Source organism: Pecten maximus, chromosome 3 (genome assembly GCF_902652985.1).
Source record: "Pecten maximus chromosome 3, xPecMax1.1, whole genome shotgun sequence".
Lineage (NCBI taxonomy): Eukaryota > Metazoa > Mollusca > Bivalvia > Pectinida > Pectinidae > Pecten > Pecten maximus.
In genome coordinates, this window is record NC_047017.1 from 12073196 (window position 1) to 12094510 (window position 21315).

General features: G+C 37.0%; 1 protein-coding gene across 3 annotated transcripts; it reads right to left on the reverse strand.

The window, feature by feature from the left end:
* Positions 1-954: 954 nt before the first annotated feature.
* On the reverse strand, positions 955-16431 carry LOC117323228 (neuromedin-U receptor 2-like). Of its 3 annotated transcripts, none has more exons than XM_033878296.1 (2): positions 16119-16431; positions 955-5266 (listed from the first exon to the last, which is right to left on the reverse strand). In XM_033878296.1, exon 2 carries the CDS (start codon positions 5216-5218, stop codon positions 3962-3964), a length of 1257 nt encoding a protein of 418 aa, XP_033734187.1. In that variant the 5' UTR covers positions 5219-5266; positions 16119-16431; the 3' UTR covers positions 955-3961. The 3 variants fall into 3 exon arrangements, with proteins under 3 accessions (XP_033734187.1, XP_033734186.1, XP_033734188.1); XM_033878295.1 differs by having other exon boundaries at positions 16129-16430; XM_033878297.1 differs by lacking the exon at positions 16119-16431 and adding an exon at positions 7021-7315.
* Between the last annotated feature and the right edge of the window lie 4884 nt (positions 16432-21315).

Below are 21315 nucleotides of genomic sequence, written 5' to 3' on the forward strand. Positions count from 1 at the left end.
TAATCAATGCATGATTTAATTCGCTATGGTTTGCTCTCATTAGCATAAAACTGATACCTGTTCAAAGCATATGTATTGGTACAGTACAGTGCGTACAACTGGAACCTGTTGGAGTCAGATGTGTACGTTAACTAGTACAGTACAGGGTGTACAACTGTTACCTGTTGGAGTCAGATGTGTACGTTAACTGGTAAAGTACAGGGCTTTCCTGTTGGAGTCAGATGTGTACGCTACTGTACAGTACAGATCGTACAACTGGTACCTGTTGGAGTCAGATGTGTACGTTAACTGGCGCAGTACAGGGTGTACAACTGTTACCTGTTGGAGTCAGATTTGTACGTTAACTGGTACAGTGCAGGGCGTACAACTGCTACCTGTTGGAGTCAGATTTGTACGTTAACTGGCACAGTACAGAGCGTACAACTGGTACCTGTTGGAGTCAGATTTGTACGTTAACTGGCACAGTACAGAGCGTACAACTGTTACCTGTTGGAGTCAGATGTGTAAAATTGTTACCTATTGGAGTCAGATGTGTACGTTAACCGGTACAGCCCAGGGCTTCTCCGAAATCCAAGGGTTCTTGCCAAGATCTCCCTTTTACAGAGAATCATACGTGTATTCAACGAATTGAATTTTGAGGATAATTTCAGGGATGGGATCTATAATTTTTTTTTGTCTGAAGATTTAATTTGAACTGTGATTTTGTCAAGGAAATACTGTCCATAATATAGAGTACATGCTCCGAGTAGAGGGAGTAGTCATCGAGTGTTAACACACACGAGTACGTATAACATCTTATCGGCAAGTTCATTGAAGCATATCAGAACGCGAGATTGACAATTTACTGTACTCGATTCGAGAGTATTTCAACAACCACCCTCAGCAAAACCGGATTTCTGCCCCCCCCCCCCCCCCCCCCTCCTTTTTTTCAAATTAAAGAGAAAACAACGAATCAACAAGAATTATTAGTTTATTATTTATAATTGTCACAAACATACAGCATGTATTTTAATTATTGCGTTTCATAAGTATTGCACAAGAAAGGTAAGATTTACAACATGTCGGGTCATGCCGATTTGATGTCGGGAGCGTATAGCGGTTCACTGATCTCGAGACGAAGACCACAAATTCACTTTCCTTGTTTCGCATGAGAAATGTACGTCTGGTTTTTGTTAAAAAAAGCACACTAATAAAAACTACTGTGTAGCGTCACGGAACTGAATAATTTAGTGTACAGCATGTTTACAGGGAAACGATTAGTGGATGATAATAATAATTATATATATATATATCTGATACACTCCAGTGAAACAAGGGAAGGAAATTGGGGTCTCCGTATCGATATCCATCGGGGAAAAGATTTCAGGCGTTATGTGAAAAGTCTGAATATTTAAATTTATTCAAACTCTATTCACAGGAAGTAAAAAGTGTTATTCAAGAACATTTACTCAATAAAAGTTCAGACATTAGAATACTGAAATAAACACACGGAAGCTACAAACTTCCTTTTAATTTTTTTTATAAAATTTGATTTGATAGAACATTACAGTATATCTCACTTAGGATGGTCGGGTGGCAACGTGGTAATACACGTGCCTTTCTCCTATAGGGGCTGAGCTTCGATTGCCCGATCGGACGTTAAAAGAAATGGGGTCATCTACCAAACCGAGAAAATACAAGTTAAGTCCACACGTGAAATTCCAAATCCTAGTTTTGTTTTTGTCAACGGTAGTATTCCTTTTACAGTCAATTATGATGCATCCTTAAGTCTCCACGTCACAGTAAGGTAGCATACATCCTTAAGTCTCCATGTCACAGTAAGGTATCATACACCCTTACGTTTCCGCATCACAATAAGGTTTGATATATTTTTTCTTAAGTCTCCATGTCACAGTAAGGTATGATACATCATTAAGTCTCCACGTCACAGTAAGGTATGATACACCCTTAAGTCTCGATGTCGCAGTAAGATATGATTCACCCTCAAGTTTCCACATCACAGTAAGGTAGCATACAGCCTTAAGTCTCCATGTCACAGTAGAGTAGCATACACCCTTAAGTCTCCATCTCACTGTAAGGTAGCATACATCTTTAAGTCTCCATGTCACAGTAAGGTATGATACATTCTTAAGTCTCCAAGTCACAGTAAGGTAGTATACACCCTTAAGTTTCAACATCACAGTAAGGTATGATATACATGTATTCTTAAGTCTCCATGTCACAGTAATGTAGCATACACCCTTAAGTATCCATGTCGCGGAAAGGAAGAATATATTTTCAAGTCTCCCAGGCACAGAAAAGAAGAATAAATCCTGAAGTCTCTGACACAGTAAGGTAGCATACATCCTTTAAAAACAAAATTTAAGATGACGTTTTTCGACAAAGAAATCATAATGATTGAAGGTGTAATTGTATTCCTTGAACAATGTAAATATGTACGATAAGTGAGAAACATTTGACCTCGTTCTGTTCCCTTATTTCTAAATGACAAGCGAAATATGAGAGTTGTGCATTATATGTATGTATATATCTCGTCTATTCAAGAAAACAGATAAATCAACAATATGTAGACACCATTTACAAACAGAGGGTCACGCTTGGCTGGACAGACAAAACCCTAAGCATCCATCCCGACAATAGACGTGAATTGTGAGGTTAATTTTAAACATGACAGAAATACCACAGTGTTGTGATTCTGACGAACTCGTGCTTCATGTGAAGGACACTGAAATAAATTCCGCGAGATGGCCCTAGTGAACAAATAGATCATTGTTTTTGTTATCATACAAATAAACAATGAATATTTCTAACCTTGAACTCGGTGTTTGAAATGTAAGACAGATGTTTTCTGGACGGAGGGGCATCTTCTATCGATAAGATCGGTTTGAAATTTTGTGTTGTTGCGCTCATATACAATGTAAGGTGAGAGAATAGTGATGAAGAGAGATTTAAATAAAGGAGCACGCCATGCTGTATTTGACTTTGAAGGAACAACGAGGATTAACCTGTAATATTATAGGCTCAACTTTACCTGTCAGAGTTGACCTTTGACATTGCAGTCAATCACATATAAGAACTTTCTTTGTATCTTAAATAATGAGATTTCCTGTTATTTAACTCTGTGCCAGCAGTGTAATACTTCCTTTTCTACTTTTCCTTATGTCGAGTTCGTTACGCTAATCTTGTCTAGTTTAAATAACAGATTAAGCTAACTGAACATGAATTTACGTATGATACTCCTCCATTCCACATTCGTTTAGCTAACATAGTATCGTTGTTTGTGCTTTTCCTCAATTATTTAGTGTATGCTATTTCTTATTTGTCTAATTTTCCGTGTATTGTATGCTATTCCTTTTCGGATAATGTAATTCGTGTTGGTAAGTGTTGTTCTCGCAGTTCATCCTAATGTCTACTGGTTATGCTAAACGGCTACTCTGCTACTCTGTCTCCATCATTATGATATATCATTTTAACTACCAATATGGTACCTATTGAGTAGATACATATTAATGTTATCACCTGAAGAATCAAGAAACTGCCAACGCATTAATCAATAACAATTAATTGGAATAAAATAAATTCAGACAGTTAATGCCAAAAAAAAAAATGAACACAGCAGGATCGTTTTCTTTTGGAAAATATGGCCCCCGACAGTAAACACGTGTACAGTACCTAACTCATGATCAAACTTTCCTTTGGAGAAAGCTTCTTGGGAAGTCTTGTGTCTGAAATATTTGAAGCATTGCATGACATCATAAATTAAAATATGGTATATAAATTAAACTCTCGTACATAACAAACCTCAACAACAATTGTAGTGAAAAAAGTCATGGAAACCGGAACCGGAAATGACTCAGATATCAAGAACACGTCGGTTTTTGTGTCGCAAAACGGCAAGAATCTGTCTTCATTCGGAACATCACAGGGATTTTAGAAAGGCGAGTCGAGTTCATGTTTCTCCTCATCGCCTCCTGGAAGCTGGGGACTTCTGTCTAACCGTCTTACAACACCGACAGCAATATCTTCTGAATAAAATCTTACATTCCTTCTGGAATCGTTTGTTCAGTAAACTGTAGATGATGGGGTTGATAAAATTACTGATGAAAAATGAGCGCGCACAGAGGTTATAAACCACTTCCTCTGTTCCAGAGTTGAATTCGTGGAACATAGTTTTGGTGTGTTTGAGTATGTTGACGATTAAATATGGCAGAAAGCTTATCAAGAAAGCGATGAAGACGGCTAAAAATATGTAAGTTGTTCGTATGCTTCGGTACATCGATTTTTTGCGGCGTGCGGGCAGGGAACTGTTTATACTACTATCAAACTGACTGTCCGTACTTTTCAAATCGTTGTTTACGTCAGACCGGAAATGATGTACAATATAGTCCCGCAGATGAGAAAAGCTGCTGCGGTTGGGGCGAAGTTCACGTGTAGTTTCTTCATCAGAACACGGTTCAGCAGACGTTGATTCGTCATCAGAGAGTATCGATGTAGTCAACTCTCGTCTCCTCAACGTTTCTCGCGAGACTGGAGGTCCCCTCTCACCAACTGGGTGCTTTTTCCGACGAATTATTTCCATGCCTATTCTGACATAAAGTGTCGCGAAAATCACAAACGTCACTACAAAAGCTAAAATAAGTGTAGCGTAATAGATTAACGGGTACACTGTCTTCCCCATAGAGTCGGACGTAGAACACTCCGTACCATATAAGCCTGGTTCTGGAGTCTCCACTGTTTTTATCCCAAAGATAACTAAAGCAGGCCACGACAGGACTGCACCGATCATGATCGCCATACCACACAGAATCTGCACTTTCCGTATCGGGAATCCTTTAAAGGGTTTACATACTTTGTAGTACCTGTCAAATGCCACGCAGATTAGCGTTATACACGAGGAGATGATCGTAAAGGATAGGACAAAACGAAGAAACTTACATGCAAACGGTAAAGTGAATGTAACTGGTAGAAATAGGTCTCCTAACTCGGACGGCATTCCAATACAACAGGAAACCAAGTCCAGAACCGCCAAGAACAAAACGAAGTAGTGCGACGGTGTCTTGCGCATCCGGAAGTAGTATATATAACAGACTAGAGAGTTCCCGAGGGTTCCAATGATCATGATGACGATGACGGCGATTATCACCGGAAGTAGAAGAAGGACCTTTTCTTTATTTGCCTCCTCGAGCAGAAGCTGGTCTGACGTCACATTTGATGCCATTTTGTTATGACAGATTCCCCTTGACCGTTTTTAGTGGCTTGTAGATATCTGGAATGGTAAAACATTTAATTAGCGGGTGTAAGATTTAAATTAACCTTGCTAAATTTACGGATATTGTTCATTTGCCACTAAAACACCTGTCAACATATAAAATGTGTCTTCATGTGACGTCACAATGACAGTTTATACGGGTTTCTACCACAATACCAACTTATTCAACTCTCAGACCATCAGTTAATCACTACAGCTGTTGATTAACAATCTGTTTATACCACACGTGGTATAAACTCTGTACGCATTTCGATTGGCTAACACGGTGAACTTTGACCCAAGCTGCATTTTTTATTGACGTCATCAATAATCTAATGACGTCACGTCACCGGGTCCCGGACGTCACCGGTACACTTTATTTGCATACGCGAAATTATACTTGGCCACGTTTCCCTTTGATTCAAGCCGATATTATTGTGGTAGCCCGGATGCTTACCTTTGTATGGTATTGCCAAATGTGTATACAGCAAATTAATTCGTTTGACATTCATTTCACGGAAATATAAAGACCCAATGACGTCATCAACGATAATACTATTGTCATTTCGTTAAAAGCATACACAATGTATACAATGTTTAAACTCCAATGAGATTTTTGAAAAAATGATGTTAAACGAAATTAAAATGTTTTGGAAAAGGATAAATGTAAACTGCTCTAAATTTTGCAGACATGCATAGGCGATATAAACGCCAACATGACAAATCAGAACTCATCATAGTTACCCATACATGACAACTGCAAGCAATCCAATACTTAGTTTATGTAACAGGCAACACTTCTTCAAATTCTATGAAATAATAAGATTTCGGACAATTTGGAAAGGTGGTCCAGTTCAACAGGGAGGAAAACCCGAGTCAACTTCCATAACCCCCATTGTAAATATTTCATGATAAAAATTGTCAGCTATGTAAATGTTCTCTTGAGAATGACGAAATATTAAGAATATGAAGTGCCTATTAAGTGTATCCTGTTCTGTGGTCAAAAGTGTAAGTCATTCTAAAGTTCAAATTCACATCGCTATCAATACAAAATTAAAATAACCACTGAACTGAAATACAGTGTTGATTCCGTTAGATCAATCTACATAATGTAAAGAGTGGTATTATACAAGGCAGCGTCTTAGGACCATATTTATTCATTTACATTAACGATCTACCAGACCACACCGAGACTATGGCGCATATACCTACTGACAATAGCAAGGTAACGCAAAACTACAAAAGGTCTAGCCTACAGGAAGACATACTACAACTCTGGTCCGATACAAAGTTTGCTGAGAACTCGTGAAGACAAATGTTAAGTGATACCGAGAGCGGACAAGTGAAACTCTCCTTGATCTAGAGAAAAGAAAATCTGGGGATTATTAACAGATAGACAACTGAAGTCATGCACATTCATGCTGTTGTAAATATATGGGGCGGCGTTCTACATGTATTCCAATTTAGTGATATTACTTTATCATAAGTGTTATCACCTATTCAAATGTTAACTAAGTGATATCACCTTACGGCATAAATAGATGATATCACATAAACGACTATTTAGTAATATTACTAAATGTGTATAAAAAGTATGACGGATCCCCATATAAATAAGGCAAAACAAGATTATATAACTGATAAAACAGCCATCTGTCTGATTTACTCCGACCACATTTAAGCGTAGAACCCATACTTAATGGCAGACATTGACAATCCGGATAGTGTTGAAAGGCGGACAACAAAACAAAAACATGCGATGGAATTCTTACCATCTGAAGAAAGTTCTTAGTTAAATAAAATCCCAACATTACGATTCAGAAGACTGAGAGGTGACATGATTCTACAGGTCTACAAGTCATCACATAACTGATATGATCCAATAGTTAATGAAGATATCCAAAGTTAAATTCCAGCAAAACAGTTTATTTTAAAAGAGCGTAGCTGGCTAGATATTTAACACTCAACTGGTGCTCCAAACAAGGTCGTGAAAACAGATTCGGCAGACAATGGTTTATATTTTGACTAAATGGGTAAAGTAAACCATACCCCGGAGTGACGTCACGCAGTCTGGTCTGGAGGACAAGGATCCGGATATGGTCTAACAAACTACGTCAAGTACACAGAATGCCTGTCGTATAAGCGTGTTACACAATAGTTCTATAACTGAATGGTCTGACATATAAACTTGTTACAGAATATTTCTATAACAGAATGGTCTGACATATAAACTTGTTACAAAATATTTCTATAACAGAATTATCTGACATATAAACTTGTTACAGAATATTTCTATAACAGAATGGTCTGACATATAAACTTGTTACAAAATATTTCTATAACAGAATTATCTGACATATAAACATGTTACAGAATATTTCTATAACAGAATGGTCTGACATATAAACTTGTTACAAAATATTTCTATAACAGAATTATCTGACATATAAACATGTTACAGAATATTTCTATAACAGAATGGTCTGACATATAAACTTGTTACAAAATATTTCTATAACAGAATGATCTGACATATAAACTTGTTACAAAATATTTCTATATGATCTGACATATAAACGTGCTACAAAATATTTCTATAACAGGAGGATCTGACATATAAACTTGTTACAGAAAATTAGAAAATGGTCTTTTACAAACTCGGCACAGAATATCACAGAGCAATCTGTCGTAAACAGTCGTCGCAGAAATTAATAGTATGGTCTGTCGAACAAACCCACCACAGAAAAAAGGAATAGACCTAGTATGTATTACACTTTTTTTTCACAGAAAATTAGGGAATGGTTGACATACAAACTCGTCACAGAAAATAACAGTAAAGTCTTTCATACAAACTCGTCGTAGAATATGATAGAATGGTCTGTCGTACAAAAAAGTCCAAAAACATTTCCCAACTTACGAATAACTTAAGGTATTAAAACTCCATTATTGACAAAAGCATCAACTTCACGACACTCGACACTTCAGGAAATTCTTCTTATAATCTTGAGGTCTCACAAATACTGATCAAATAATCCTCTTAAACCCTGTGACTTAAATAACTCCAGCAGCGACTCTTTACCGTTCTCTGTCTATAAGTCGGTACCATGTAGTTTGTCCTTGTGTAGAGTCAGGAGACTGGAATGTGTTTGATCCCGGGGAAATGCTGCTATCAATAATGTATGTATATAAACAAACGTTTTCTGCCTTGTAACAGGAAAACTATAGTTTGTCAACAAGCTGGGATTAATAATTACATTTAAGTGCCGATGGTTAACTGTGGAATACCAAAGGATGGCGGTCAGAGCTAAACTATTCAATCTGAGTCATTGTCCTCCGAGTCGGCCTACTCGAGGGATGCTGCGAAAGGACCAAGCAAGCAGCGGTCCGGAACTCAACCATCGACGGCAACACGGGTTCATTATACTATTCTTCACTTACCGGAAGTGACGTTTCACTTTTAGAGACAATAAGCAATGACCGAATGATTTCCAAACAATGAAAACTGTATGCATGTCAGACTAATTTATGCGACATACTTGAAATGTTTAAGTGTTCATCACATATACGCGGAAATGTTATGTCTAAAAGTGTTAAGAAAACTTTGGGCAAATCTTATAAAAGAAGTTTCTGGTTTTCCCAGCAAAAACCATATTATCCCACAGACACTTCTGATGAACACAGAAAATATTGCAAACTTCTTGGATCACTATACACAACATGTGTCAATTCAAATTGAGCTTTAGATTAAGAAGGGGCCCAGTATGCCTGTATCATACATATACGTATTAACAGTGTTAATCGCATACGTCATATTAGCTTCTACTTTACCGCAGGATTTTATCTTAGAATGAGGGATCCGAAAAAATGTGCCTAAAAATTAAAAATTAACCAATCGGAGGTTCCAGTCCATCACCATTGCAACTTATGTAATTTGTTTAAAGATCCTAACACATATGCTTCTTTGACTTTGAATATAAGACTGTGTCACTGATAACTTGATCCTTTCAAACATTTGTCGTAACAATATGAATAATGCAGACAGAAGAATAAATACTAAAGACAGCACTGTAAGAGGACAGATAATGATAGAGGAAGGATAAAGGAACAATTCTGTTTTGAATACTGATTACATTCGATTAAACCAATCCGCCGAAGATTTTGTTTTCTCTTACCAAAAACAGAAATATCTACATTATTGTGAGATTGATAGAATCGTTCACGGTCTTACGGGTGAGACAAAGGTGTGTGTGTGGGATGGGGGGGGGGGGGGGGGGGGGGGGGGGGTTAAGCCTCGGCAAGCCTCGTGCTGACTGGCCAAACTCTTACAGTTGGCTTGAGATGTCCCTGTCCGCGGAACAGACCCATGTTATATTCTATTTATCTCACATCGGTAAAATTGTGGACTTCCCTGTAGAGGGTAAGAGAAAAGAAAGTATCGCACCTCGGACAGGGAAATTTAAGCGCTGCATTAGACCTTTTTTTTTTTTTTTTTTTTTAGGTTTCAAATTGAATTTTATTTTTCCAGCAAAAATTGAGGGATGCCAGGGTTGGGACCCCGGGTTCACCCCTCTTACATCATGACGCCTCTCACAGGAGGCCTCTTTCACATCTTTCACACATTCGTTTTTCATTTCAGCCCATTTGCTCGTTTTGTAATAAAAAAAAGAAAAATCATTCATTCTACAAACTCTTTCATACAGTATATTTATTTATATGCGTTTATATATATATATTTTCAACAAAGCAATGTGGGAGCTACATTTGCACACATTCATGCTAAGAGCTACATTGATTGATATATTATTTTAAAATTCAACAATAAGTATACATGTAATTTCCAAAAAATCTCCAAAATAACGTATAACCATGTATGTGTGCAAATGATGTATCACCAATAGGAAACCTTAATAGAAATAGACGACACATTTACTTTACAAAGAAGAAATAATGAAAAAGAACAAACATTGAAAAGGGAAATTTGAGTATCTATACTTATCTAATACTCAAATATCGCAATATATATACAGTATCCCCCATATTTAGCACACAAACTGTGTCACAAAGCTCCAAATAATTGTTTTTTGTTCACAGAATAAAGGAACTTAGTTAACTAAGGTGAATACAGCATATACACTGTCACATCTACACAAAAAAAAAACAAAAAAAAACAAAACAAAAAAAAAAAGGAAAAAGGAATTAGACCTCATTATATACATACCGAGTTGGGAGTTGATCTCTGGAAGCTTTTAAGCAAAAATTGATCGCTAGAAACATCTAGATAGGAAAATTTGAAATTTTCTTCCCGTTGATGAGGGTGTGGTATAATACACAATGTGTAATACTTCCGTACGTCGGGTGTGGTAAACGTGACGTTCTATTAACTTGTATGTACCGGACTGACTGAGACACCAGGACGTTTTAGGTTAAATGTGACGTTTTATTTACTTGTATGTACCAGACTGAAAAAACAACATGACGTTTTAGGTTAAATGTGACGTTTTATTTATTTGTATGTAGGACGTTTTAGGTTAAATGTGACGTTTTATTTACTTGTATATACCGGACTGACTTAGACAACGGGAACTTTTTGGTTAAATGTGACGTTTTATTTACTTGTATGTACCGGACTGACATAGACAACAGTACTAGTACACTACTATCACACAGTACTAACACACAGTACACTACTATCACACAGTAATAACACACAGTACAGTACTAACACACAGTACTAATACACAGTACTTACACACTGTACTAACACACATTATTAACACACTGTACTAACACACTGTACTAACACACTGTACTAACACACTGTACTAACACATAGTACTAACACACAGTACAGTACTAACACTCAGTACAGTACTAACACACAGTACTAACACACAGTACAGTACTAACACACATTACTAACACATAGTACTAACACACAGTACAGTACTAACACACATTATTAACACACAGTACTAACACACAGTACTAACACACAGTACAGTACTAACACACATTACTAACACATAGTACTAACACACAGTACAGTACTAACACACAGTACTAACACTCAGTACAGTACTAACACACAGTACTAACACTCAGTACTAACACTCAGTACCGTACTAACACACAGTACTAACACTCAGTACAGTACTAACACACAGTACTAACACAGAGTACTAACACACAGTACAGTACTAACACACAGTACAGTACTAACACACAGTACTAACACATAGTACTAACACACAGTACAGTACTAACACACAGTACAGTACTAACACACAGTACTAACACACCGTACTAACACACCGTACTAACACACAGTACAGTACTAACACACAGTACTAACACAGAGTACTAACACAAAGTACAGTACTAACACACATTACTAACACATAGTACTAACACACAGTACAGTACTAACACACAGTACTAACACACAGTACAGTACTAACACACATTACTAACACATAGTACTAACACACAGTACAGTACTAACACACATTACTAACACATAGTACTAACACACAGTACAGTACTAACACACAGTACAGTACTAACACTCAGTACCGTACTAACACACAGTACTAACACTCAGTACCGTACTAACACACAGTACTAACACTCAGTACAGTACTAACACACAGTACTAACACACAGTACTAACACACAGTACTAACACACAGTACTAACACACAGTACTAACACACAGTACTAACACACAGTACAGTACTAACACACCGTACTAACACACCGTACTAACACACAGTACAGTACTAACACACATTACTAACACATAGTACTAACACACAGTACTAACACACAGTACAGTACTAACACACAGTACTAACACACAGTACTAACACACAGTACTAACACATAGTACTAACACACAGTACTAACACACAGTACTAACATACAGTACAGTACTAACACACAGTACAGTACTAACACTCAGTACCGTACTAACACACCGTACTAACACACAGTACTAACACACCGTACTAACACACAGTACAGTACTAACACACAGTACAGTACTAACACACAGTACTAACACACCGTACTAACACACAGTACTAACACACAGTACTAACACACCGTACTAACACACCGTACTAACACACAGTACAGTACTAACACACATTACTAACACATAGTACAGTACTAACACACAGTACTAACACACCGTACTAACACACAGTACAGTACTAACACATAGTACTAACACACAGTACAGTACTAACACACAGTACTAACACACAGTACTAACACACAGTACTAACACACAGTACTAACACACAGTACTAACACACCGTACTAACACACAGTACAGTACTAACACACATTACTAACACAAAGTACTAACACACAGTACAGTACTAACACACAGTACTAACACACCGTACTAACACACAGTACTAACACTCAGTACAGTACTAACACACAGTACTAACACACAGTACTAACACACCGTACTAACACACAGTACTAACACACCGTACTAACACACAGTACAGTACTTACACACAGTACAGTACTAACACACAGTACAGTACTAACACACCGTACTAACACACAGTACTAACACACAGTACTAACACACAGTACAGTACTAACACACAGTACTAACACACCGTACTAACACACAGTACTAACACACAGTACAGTACTAACACACAGTACTAACACATAGTACTAACACACAGTACAGTACTAACACACAGTACAGTACTAACACACCGTACTAACACACAGTACTAACACACAGTACAGTACTAACACACAGTACAGTACTAACACACAGTACTAACACAAAGTACTAACACACAGTACAGTACTAACACACAGTACAGTACTAACACACAGTACTAACACACAGTACTAACACACAGTACTAACACACAGTACAGTACTAACACACAGTACTAACACAAAGTACTAACACACAGTACAGTACTAACACACAGTACAGTACTAACACACAGTACTAACACACCGTACTAACACATAGTACTAACACACAGTACAGTACTAACACACAGTACTAACACACAGTACTAACACACCGTACTAACACACAGTACTAACACACAGTACTAACACACCGTACTAACACACAGTACTAACACACACTACAGTACTAACACACAGTACAGTACTAACACACAGTACTAACACACAGTACTAACACACTATACTAACACACAGTACTAACACACACTACAGTATTAACACACAGTACTAACACACAGTACTAACACACACTACAGTACTAACACACGGTACATTTATCAGCTTCCTGACCACTAATGCTGATTACAGCGAATATCGATGTAAAACAATGTAAAACAGACACAGTTAGACACAGATTCGTTGAAAATCTTTTGTCAAGTACAGCATGTGAAAATTCTCATTTTATTTTTGTAAACTTCGTCGCAATTCAGGGATGACAGAGTTCATTGTACTAAGTGTCGTCTAGAAACCTCTTAACTCTTTAAAAGCTCAAGTGGGCGCGTGATGTTAAACTTAAACGTCTGGTAATACACATAGATATAAATAATAATAAAATAAAACCCCGTCCTTTGTCTCAGTAAATCTGGTCCACACCAATAAATAAAATGCCACATTTAACCTAAAACGTCATGTTTTCTGAGTCAATTTGGTACAAACAAGTAAATAAAACGTCACATTTAACCTAAAACGTCCTGTTGTCTAAGTCAGTCCGGTATATACAAGTAAATAAAACGTCACATTTAACCTAAAACGTCATGTTGTCTCAGTCAATCCGGTAAATACAAGTAAATAAAACGTCACATTCAACCTTAACGTCATGTTGTCTCAGTCAATCCGGTACATACAGGTAAATAAAACGTCATATTTAACCTAAAAAGTCATACATACAAGTAAATAAAACGTCACATTTAACCTAAAACGTCCTGTTGTCTAAGTCAGTCCGGTACATACAAGTAAATAAAACGTCACATTTAACCTAAAACGTCCTACATACAAATAAATAAAACGTCACATTGTGTGTTAATACTGTGTGTTAGTACAGTGTTGTAGTACTGTGTGTAAGTACTGAGTGTTAGTACTGTGTGTTAGTACTGTACTGTGTGCTAGTACTGTGTGTTAGTACTGTGTGTTAGTACTGTACTTTGTGTTAGCACTGTGTGTTAGTACAGTGTTGTAGTACTGTGTGTTAGTACTGTAGTGTGTGTTAGTACTGAGTGTTAGTACTGTGTGTTAGTACTGTACTGTGTGTTAGTACTGTGTGATAGTAGTGTACTAGTACTGTGTGTCAGTACTGTACTGTATGTTAGTACTGTGTGTTAGTACTGTAATGTGTATTAGTACTGTGTGTTAGTACTGTACTGTGTGTTAGTACTGTGTGTAAGTACTGTACTGTGTGTTAGTTCTGTGTGCTAGTACTGTAGTGTGTGTTAGTACTGTGTGTTAGCACGGTGTGTTAGTACTGTGTGTTAGTACAGTGTGTTAGTACTGTACTGTGTGCTAGTACTGTTTTTTAGTACTGTGTGTAAGTACTGAGTGTAAGTTCTGTGTGTAAGTACTGTGTGTAAGTACTGAGTGTAAGTTCTGTGTGTAAGTACTGTGTGTAAGTTCTGTGTGTAAGTACTGTGTGTAGTATTTATGTCTGTATTTACATTTTCTTATATTATATATAATCTGAGTACATGATTGATATTATCAAATACTATCGGTTTAGTTGATATGCTTGATATAATTATGTGTGTTAACCTAAGAAATCTTAGCAGCTGGCCAATTACGAATAAAGCATATACAAGCAAATGGAAAGAACCCAAATTAACGATAAATGGATAAGTTTACACGGTTACTTGTCAACTATTCTTACTTTTGTAGTCTTTATCTTTTACATTTCGGTATGACAACAGTCGCCAGGAAACAACATTTTCTTGACAATGGCGATAAAAATGAATCTAGAGGTTCAGTCCTGATCCGGGATAGCCTCATGTGATGCAACACGTGTATAGTAGTATGTACACGTGTGTTGTAACACGTGTACTGATGTACACATGTATACTGATGTACACACGTGTGTTGTAACGCGTGAGCTGATGTACACACGTGTGTTGTAACACATATAGAGTTGTAGAGGTGTGTTGTAACACGTGTACGGAAGTACTTGTGTGTTTTAGCACGTGTAGTGATGTACAAAGTGTTGTAGCGTGCAGTTACCTACAAGTGTGCTGTAACATGTGCAGTGATGTACACACGTGTATTTATGTACATACATTGTATGTGTTGTAGCACACGTATAGTGTTGTACACATGTGTTGTTACAGGTGTAGTGGTATAAACATGTTAATGCGTATAACGTTTAAACATGTGTAATGATGTAGACATATATTGTAGCACGTGTAGTGATATACACGTGTTGTAACACTTTACCTGTGTAGATGTGTAACACGTGAGGGGATTACACATGTAATACGTGTTGTGATGAATATGCACGTGTGCTGCAATAAGTGTAGTGATGTACACACATATGTTATAACAGGTGATGTGATGATATACACACGTATATACATATGTACTATTATACGTGTATACAGTCTATGTAGTGATTACACAGGTACATATGGTATTACACGTGTAGTGGTATCACATATGTGCCGTAACAAGTTAGAGTACCGACGTCATGTCACCAGTTCGTATAGTTATTGTAAGTTCACGGAGATACATTGTAGATGTACATATTTGAGGATTTGTTGATAATCTAGGTATGACATCACGGACATGTCAATCATTGGTCTGTATATCTACGTATATCTATATACCAGTTATAACGTGTAGTGTTGAGCAGTGTTGAGAGATGATTTTTTACCTGTACTCACCTCTGATCATCATCTGTCACTTCTCCTCCGTCTAACTAGCTGTTCATAAACCTCCATGTTTTCTCTAGAAATCATAATTAAACAGTTGTCTAATGAAATCCCAGAAATGCTGTAATTCATTTTTCTTTCCTGGTTTCGTCAGCACACCATATTTACACCTGGTGTGTACACACTCGTGGTCCGTACCTGGGAGACAGGTAAGTGTGTGTACGTATCGGAACAGCTAACTCCTGATTTGACATGATTTGGCCCGCTAAGTATAAACCACCTATTGACTACACGGAACAACTGAGACGAGAACTTGTTCGCCCACGTCTGTCACGGCAGCTAACCTTTATACATGTATGTTCATTTAAGATTTCTTTCTTAAGGAAGTTATTGCTCCTGAAGTTCATTATTATTATTTTTTCGAGGAAGATAATTGCTTCAGCTAAAAGAAAATTTCCTCACGTGAAATCTTAATTTGAATAGGGAAAAAAATCTCTAAGGAAATACAAAACAATATTACAAGGTTTTGAAGTAATTAGCTGATTCTCTATCTGAAAGCTGGTATAACACTTGGCGATTTTACATTAAAACACAATATCAACATCACTTTTAAATAATATTTTTCACAAATTAATACATAGTTGAAAAGTGTGCAAACAAAGTAGTTAGTACCGGCATATTGTATTTTAACAGGTAAGTAATATGCATGTTTTTATATTGAACTAAAATAAGACTATTACTTCAATGAAGACAGTGATATTTTATAAGATATATAGATAAGTTTTTGACAGGTAAAGGTCATGACCAGTTTGTCAGTCACTTCCGGGTTATAATTATTTATACAAGTACATATGCCCCGGGACACGAGGCGAAAGGTGACGTCACTTACACAGAGTGAAATATGCCTTACTGACCACGTGCATGTATATAAAGAATACTTGTCTAATACGAACACCTGTCTACAAAGAACGATTACAGGTAACGCATAGATAAATATAAGATATCCTGTATATCTACCATCGTCGTCGTCGTCGTCGACACCACCATCATCATCATCATCAGCAGCAGCAGCAGCAGCAGCAGCAGCAGCAGCATCATCATCGTCGTCGTCGTCATTATCATCATTAACGCCGTTAGATCACCGTTAGATCACCGTCGCCGAATCTATTCTCTTCCAGGCTTGTATTGACGTGAAACTATTGTGAAAATGAAAACTTAGTTTGAGCATAATTTTCATTCAATAAACCGATATGATTAATACACAAATGGATCCACTGCAACGAAAAACTAGCGTCGAGCTATTTCTCAATGATATTTGTAAGGGATGCAGTAACCGATGTCCATATAATGTACCTCGCCGCGTGGGTTTATTGTCCAGGCCCCCAATTAAATAACAAACAAAAAAGACATTGATAAATATAATAGACTAAAAAATGAACACCTATTTATCGGTTTTGTTTGTTTGTTGTTTGTTTAACGTCCTATTAACAGCCAGGGTCATTTAAGGACGTGCCTGGTTTTGGAGGTGGAGGAAAGCCGGAGTACCCGGAGAAAAACCACCGACCTACGGTCAGTACTAGGCAACTGTCCCACTTGGGTTTCGAACTCGCAACCCAGAGGTGGAGGGCTAGAGATAAAGTGTCGGGACACCTTAACCCAATTTAACAGACAAGCCAGTTTGTTTTCTAAGGATAGACAATCAGGACGTATAGAGATAAAAAAAAAAAAAAAGGATTTATTTATAGGCCACACCTTTACTCATCAAAATGCAATCATAAAATGTGTTCAATTTTCTAAAAAAAATAAGTAAGAATAAAAAGTCGGCCATCGTGGAGATGAGCCATATTCCGCCAATACCTTGTGTCATTTTCTCTGAGTAAACAGAACTTGCTGTCCTGTATGGGGGTGTAAGGGTTTAACAAGAGAAGTACAGGGAAAAAAGGAAATGTACACGGAAGTCAAATGGTGAGTTATATTTGAACAGGACGGATTGGGTTGATCACTTTGGTGAAATATTTCCCAATACTTCAGTTTCTCTCCATTAAACGAGTAGTTTCCAGTGATCACACTTGATTTAATTGTTGCCGAACAAACATCACTATTTATAGTCGTATATTAAGTGGTCGCGTGACCTTCACGTATAACTGTGGTTCTGCGTAGTATATCAACATTTATTAAAAGTTTTGATACCTATGTAACCAGATAATAAATTCAGATGTAGATAGTTAACTTGATGTAGATGGTAATACAGATGTAGATAGTTAATTCTCTTGCCAAAGGTTTGTTTACAACATTAAGTCAGTACCGTTATATAATATCTCAACTACTGTATCCCCGTGATACCCACATACCAAAGGTTTGTTTACAACATGTCGAGATTAAATACTATTTTAAACGTTTTATTTGGGAGTCATTAAAGCAACAAGGTCGCCGTTTGCTGAAATTGAAGACAAATAAATCTTCAACAACTTCACGCTAACGCTTCGACGGTACTAATATAGTGCCCAATATACATAGGAAACAACGTATCTGTGACTATGTGTGCACCATCGAAAAATGTTATGTGAAGTAATCTTGATTTTTGTGTTTACTGACCACAACAGACCAGTAATTGGTGTGTAAAGTTTTAACACCTACGTTTATTTTACCTGTCTACAAGTGTGTAAACATTAAAATAATGTCGTATTGGAATACGTTAACCAGACCGGTGCACACATATGCTCAATTACTATTTTCGTTTATGTTTTGACATTTTTTTCAATAAAATATTAATGGAATATCATAGAATTAACTAAAATATAACGATTAAAAAATAAAATGTTTGAAATATCTTACAGGAATTGAATTTAAAAAAAAAACCTGTATGTTACTGTGGAACTTTGTTTTGTTAATTCCTGTAGTTGACAACCTTTCCCGTCAGATCGGAATCAGCTGTCCGGCTGTTACATCTATTCAGAGATCTATATACTAACTATACTTAGTTATATAAGTCTCTGGTCTGAGACTTGTATATCAGGTAGATCTATACGTCTCTGATAAAACACAGTAAAAAAAAAGGCGATTAAATTTATTGATAACGTTATATAAAAACACAGGTTAAAATGTAAATATATGGAATAATTCTTTTTTATCGTTTAATTGTGTGTAAACTGCACCAGTAAACGATAAAAAAAACAACAACAAATCTTACTGTGTGGAGATCGTCACCAGTACGACCAGAGTTATCGCCCCTTTTCAAGCTTCGCTTGCAAAGGACGGACCATTCATTTTCAATCGCACAAAAACTTTTTGGATATTTGAAAAAGAATTATCAGCTTACATAAAGTTGTAAATGTAGAGTCGAATCAAAATTTTTAGGGATACAATTAAAACATTTTAAAAGTTTTGTATTTAATGTTATAAACTAATTGAATGTGATCGTCACCTACAAATACTTCACGCTTATTAGCTTTTCTGGAGTAAAGTAGGTAATATTGTTAGCGACTTTTAGATAAGTATCTTGGTGGTTTATATTAGGGATATCATATGTAACTGTGTAAGTAACGTGTACACGTATATATATGTCTACCTTGACAGATCAAACCTTGTTTTAAACCCATACACCAGATATTGGTCCATTTCTATTCGAATTTCAAACAATTTTATTGACAAAAATACAATTGTCAAAGAGATTAGACATCAGGAATTGCCTATATAAGTCTTCTCCCTAATCCCTATCCATTTCTATTTATCTATTTGATTTTTTTTATGACGAAATCAAGGGGATACTACCCTCTCTAGTAAGATATAACGTATACCATTTGCTCTGAATGACATGCGATGGGTCTCTGTATGTTGTTCAGTGAGGTAGTCACCAACTACTACAAGATCCCGCCTCAAAATGAGGGGTGATGAACACAGTAAAAAAACTGAAAACGCTACAAATCAAGGCTGCTTTCATATATGACAAAAATCATTTTACCACCGTAAGATTAGAATTACCTTCCCCAAACCGATTTAAGCCCCAATCATCAGATGGTGCCATGGGCAAATGTCTTTCTTCTGCGATTCCTGTGGCCGATCCAATTTCACCAGAAGTACTGGAGGGATATTTCTAACATTATTTCTTGATAGGTAAGTTGTTCCCTAGTTGTGCCCCTAAGTCCAGATGAAAGTTGAATGCCAAAGTAGGTACTCCCAATACTAGAATACAACTATCACAGCAGGAATGTCCAGTCAGAGGTCAGCTACCAAGGGAGGTCCTCCCAATTCTAGAATACAACTATCACAGCAGGAATATCCAGTCAGAGGTCAGCTACCAAAGTAGGCACTCCCAATACTACAATACAACTATCACAGGAGGAATATCAAGTCAGAGGTCAGCTACCAAAGGAGGTACTCCCAATAGTAGAATACAACTATCACAGCAGGAATATCCAGTCAGAGGTCAGCTACCAAATTCGGAACTCCCAATACTAGAATACAACTATCACAGCAGGAATATCCAGTCAGGGGTAAGCTACCAAGTAGGCACTCCCAATATTAGAATACAACTATCACAGCAGGAATATCCAGTCAAAGGTAAGCTACCAAAGTAGGAACTCTCAATACTAGAATACAACTATCACAGCAGGAATATCCAATCAGAGGTTACCTACCAAAGTAAGGACTCCCAATACTATAATACAACTATCACAGCAGGAATATCCAGTCAGAGGTAAGCTACCAAAGTAGGGACTCCAAATACTAGAATACAACTATCACAGCAGGAATATTTAGTCAGAGGTAAGCTACCAAAGTAGGGACTTCAAATAATAGAATACAACTATCACAGCAGGAATATCCAGTCAAAGGTAAGCTACCAAAGTAGGAACTCTCAATACTAGAATACAACTATCACAGCAGGAATATCCAGTCAAAGGTAAGCTACCAAAGTAGGAACTCTCAATACTAGAATACAACTATCACAGCAGGAATATCCAATCAGAGATAAGCTACCAAAGTAAGGACTCCCAATACTAGAATACAACTATCACAGCAGGAATATCCAGTCAAAGGTAAGCTACCAAATTAGGAACTCCCAATACTAGAATACAACTATCACAGCAGGAATATCCAGTCAGAGGTAAGCTACCAAATTAGGAACTCTCAATACCAGAATACAACTATCACAGCAGGAATATTTAGTCAGAGGTCAGCTACCAAAGTAGGGACTCCCAA

Excerpts from the sequence above, each read along its gene's own strand:
- LOC117323228 (XM_033878296.1), bottom strand. The coding sequence starts at position 5,218 with ATGGCATCAAATGTGACGTCAGACCAGCTTCTGCTCGAGGAGGCAAAT.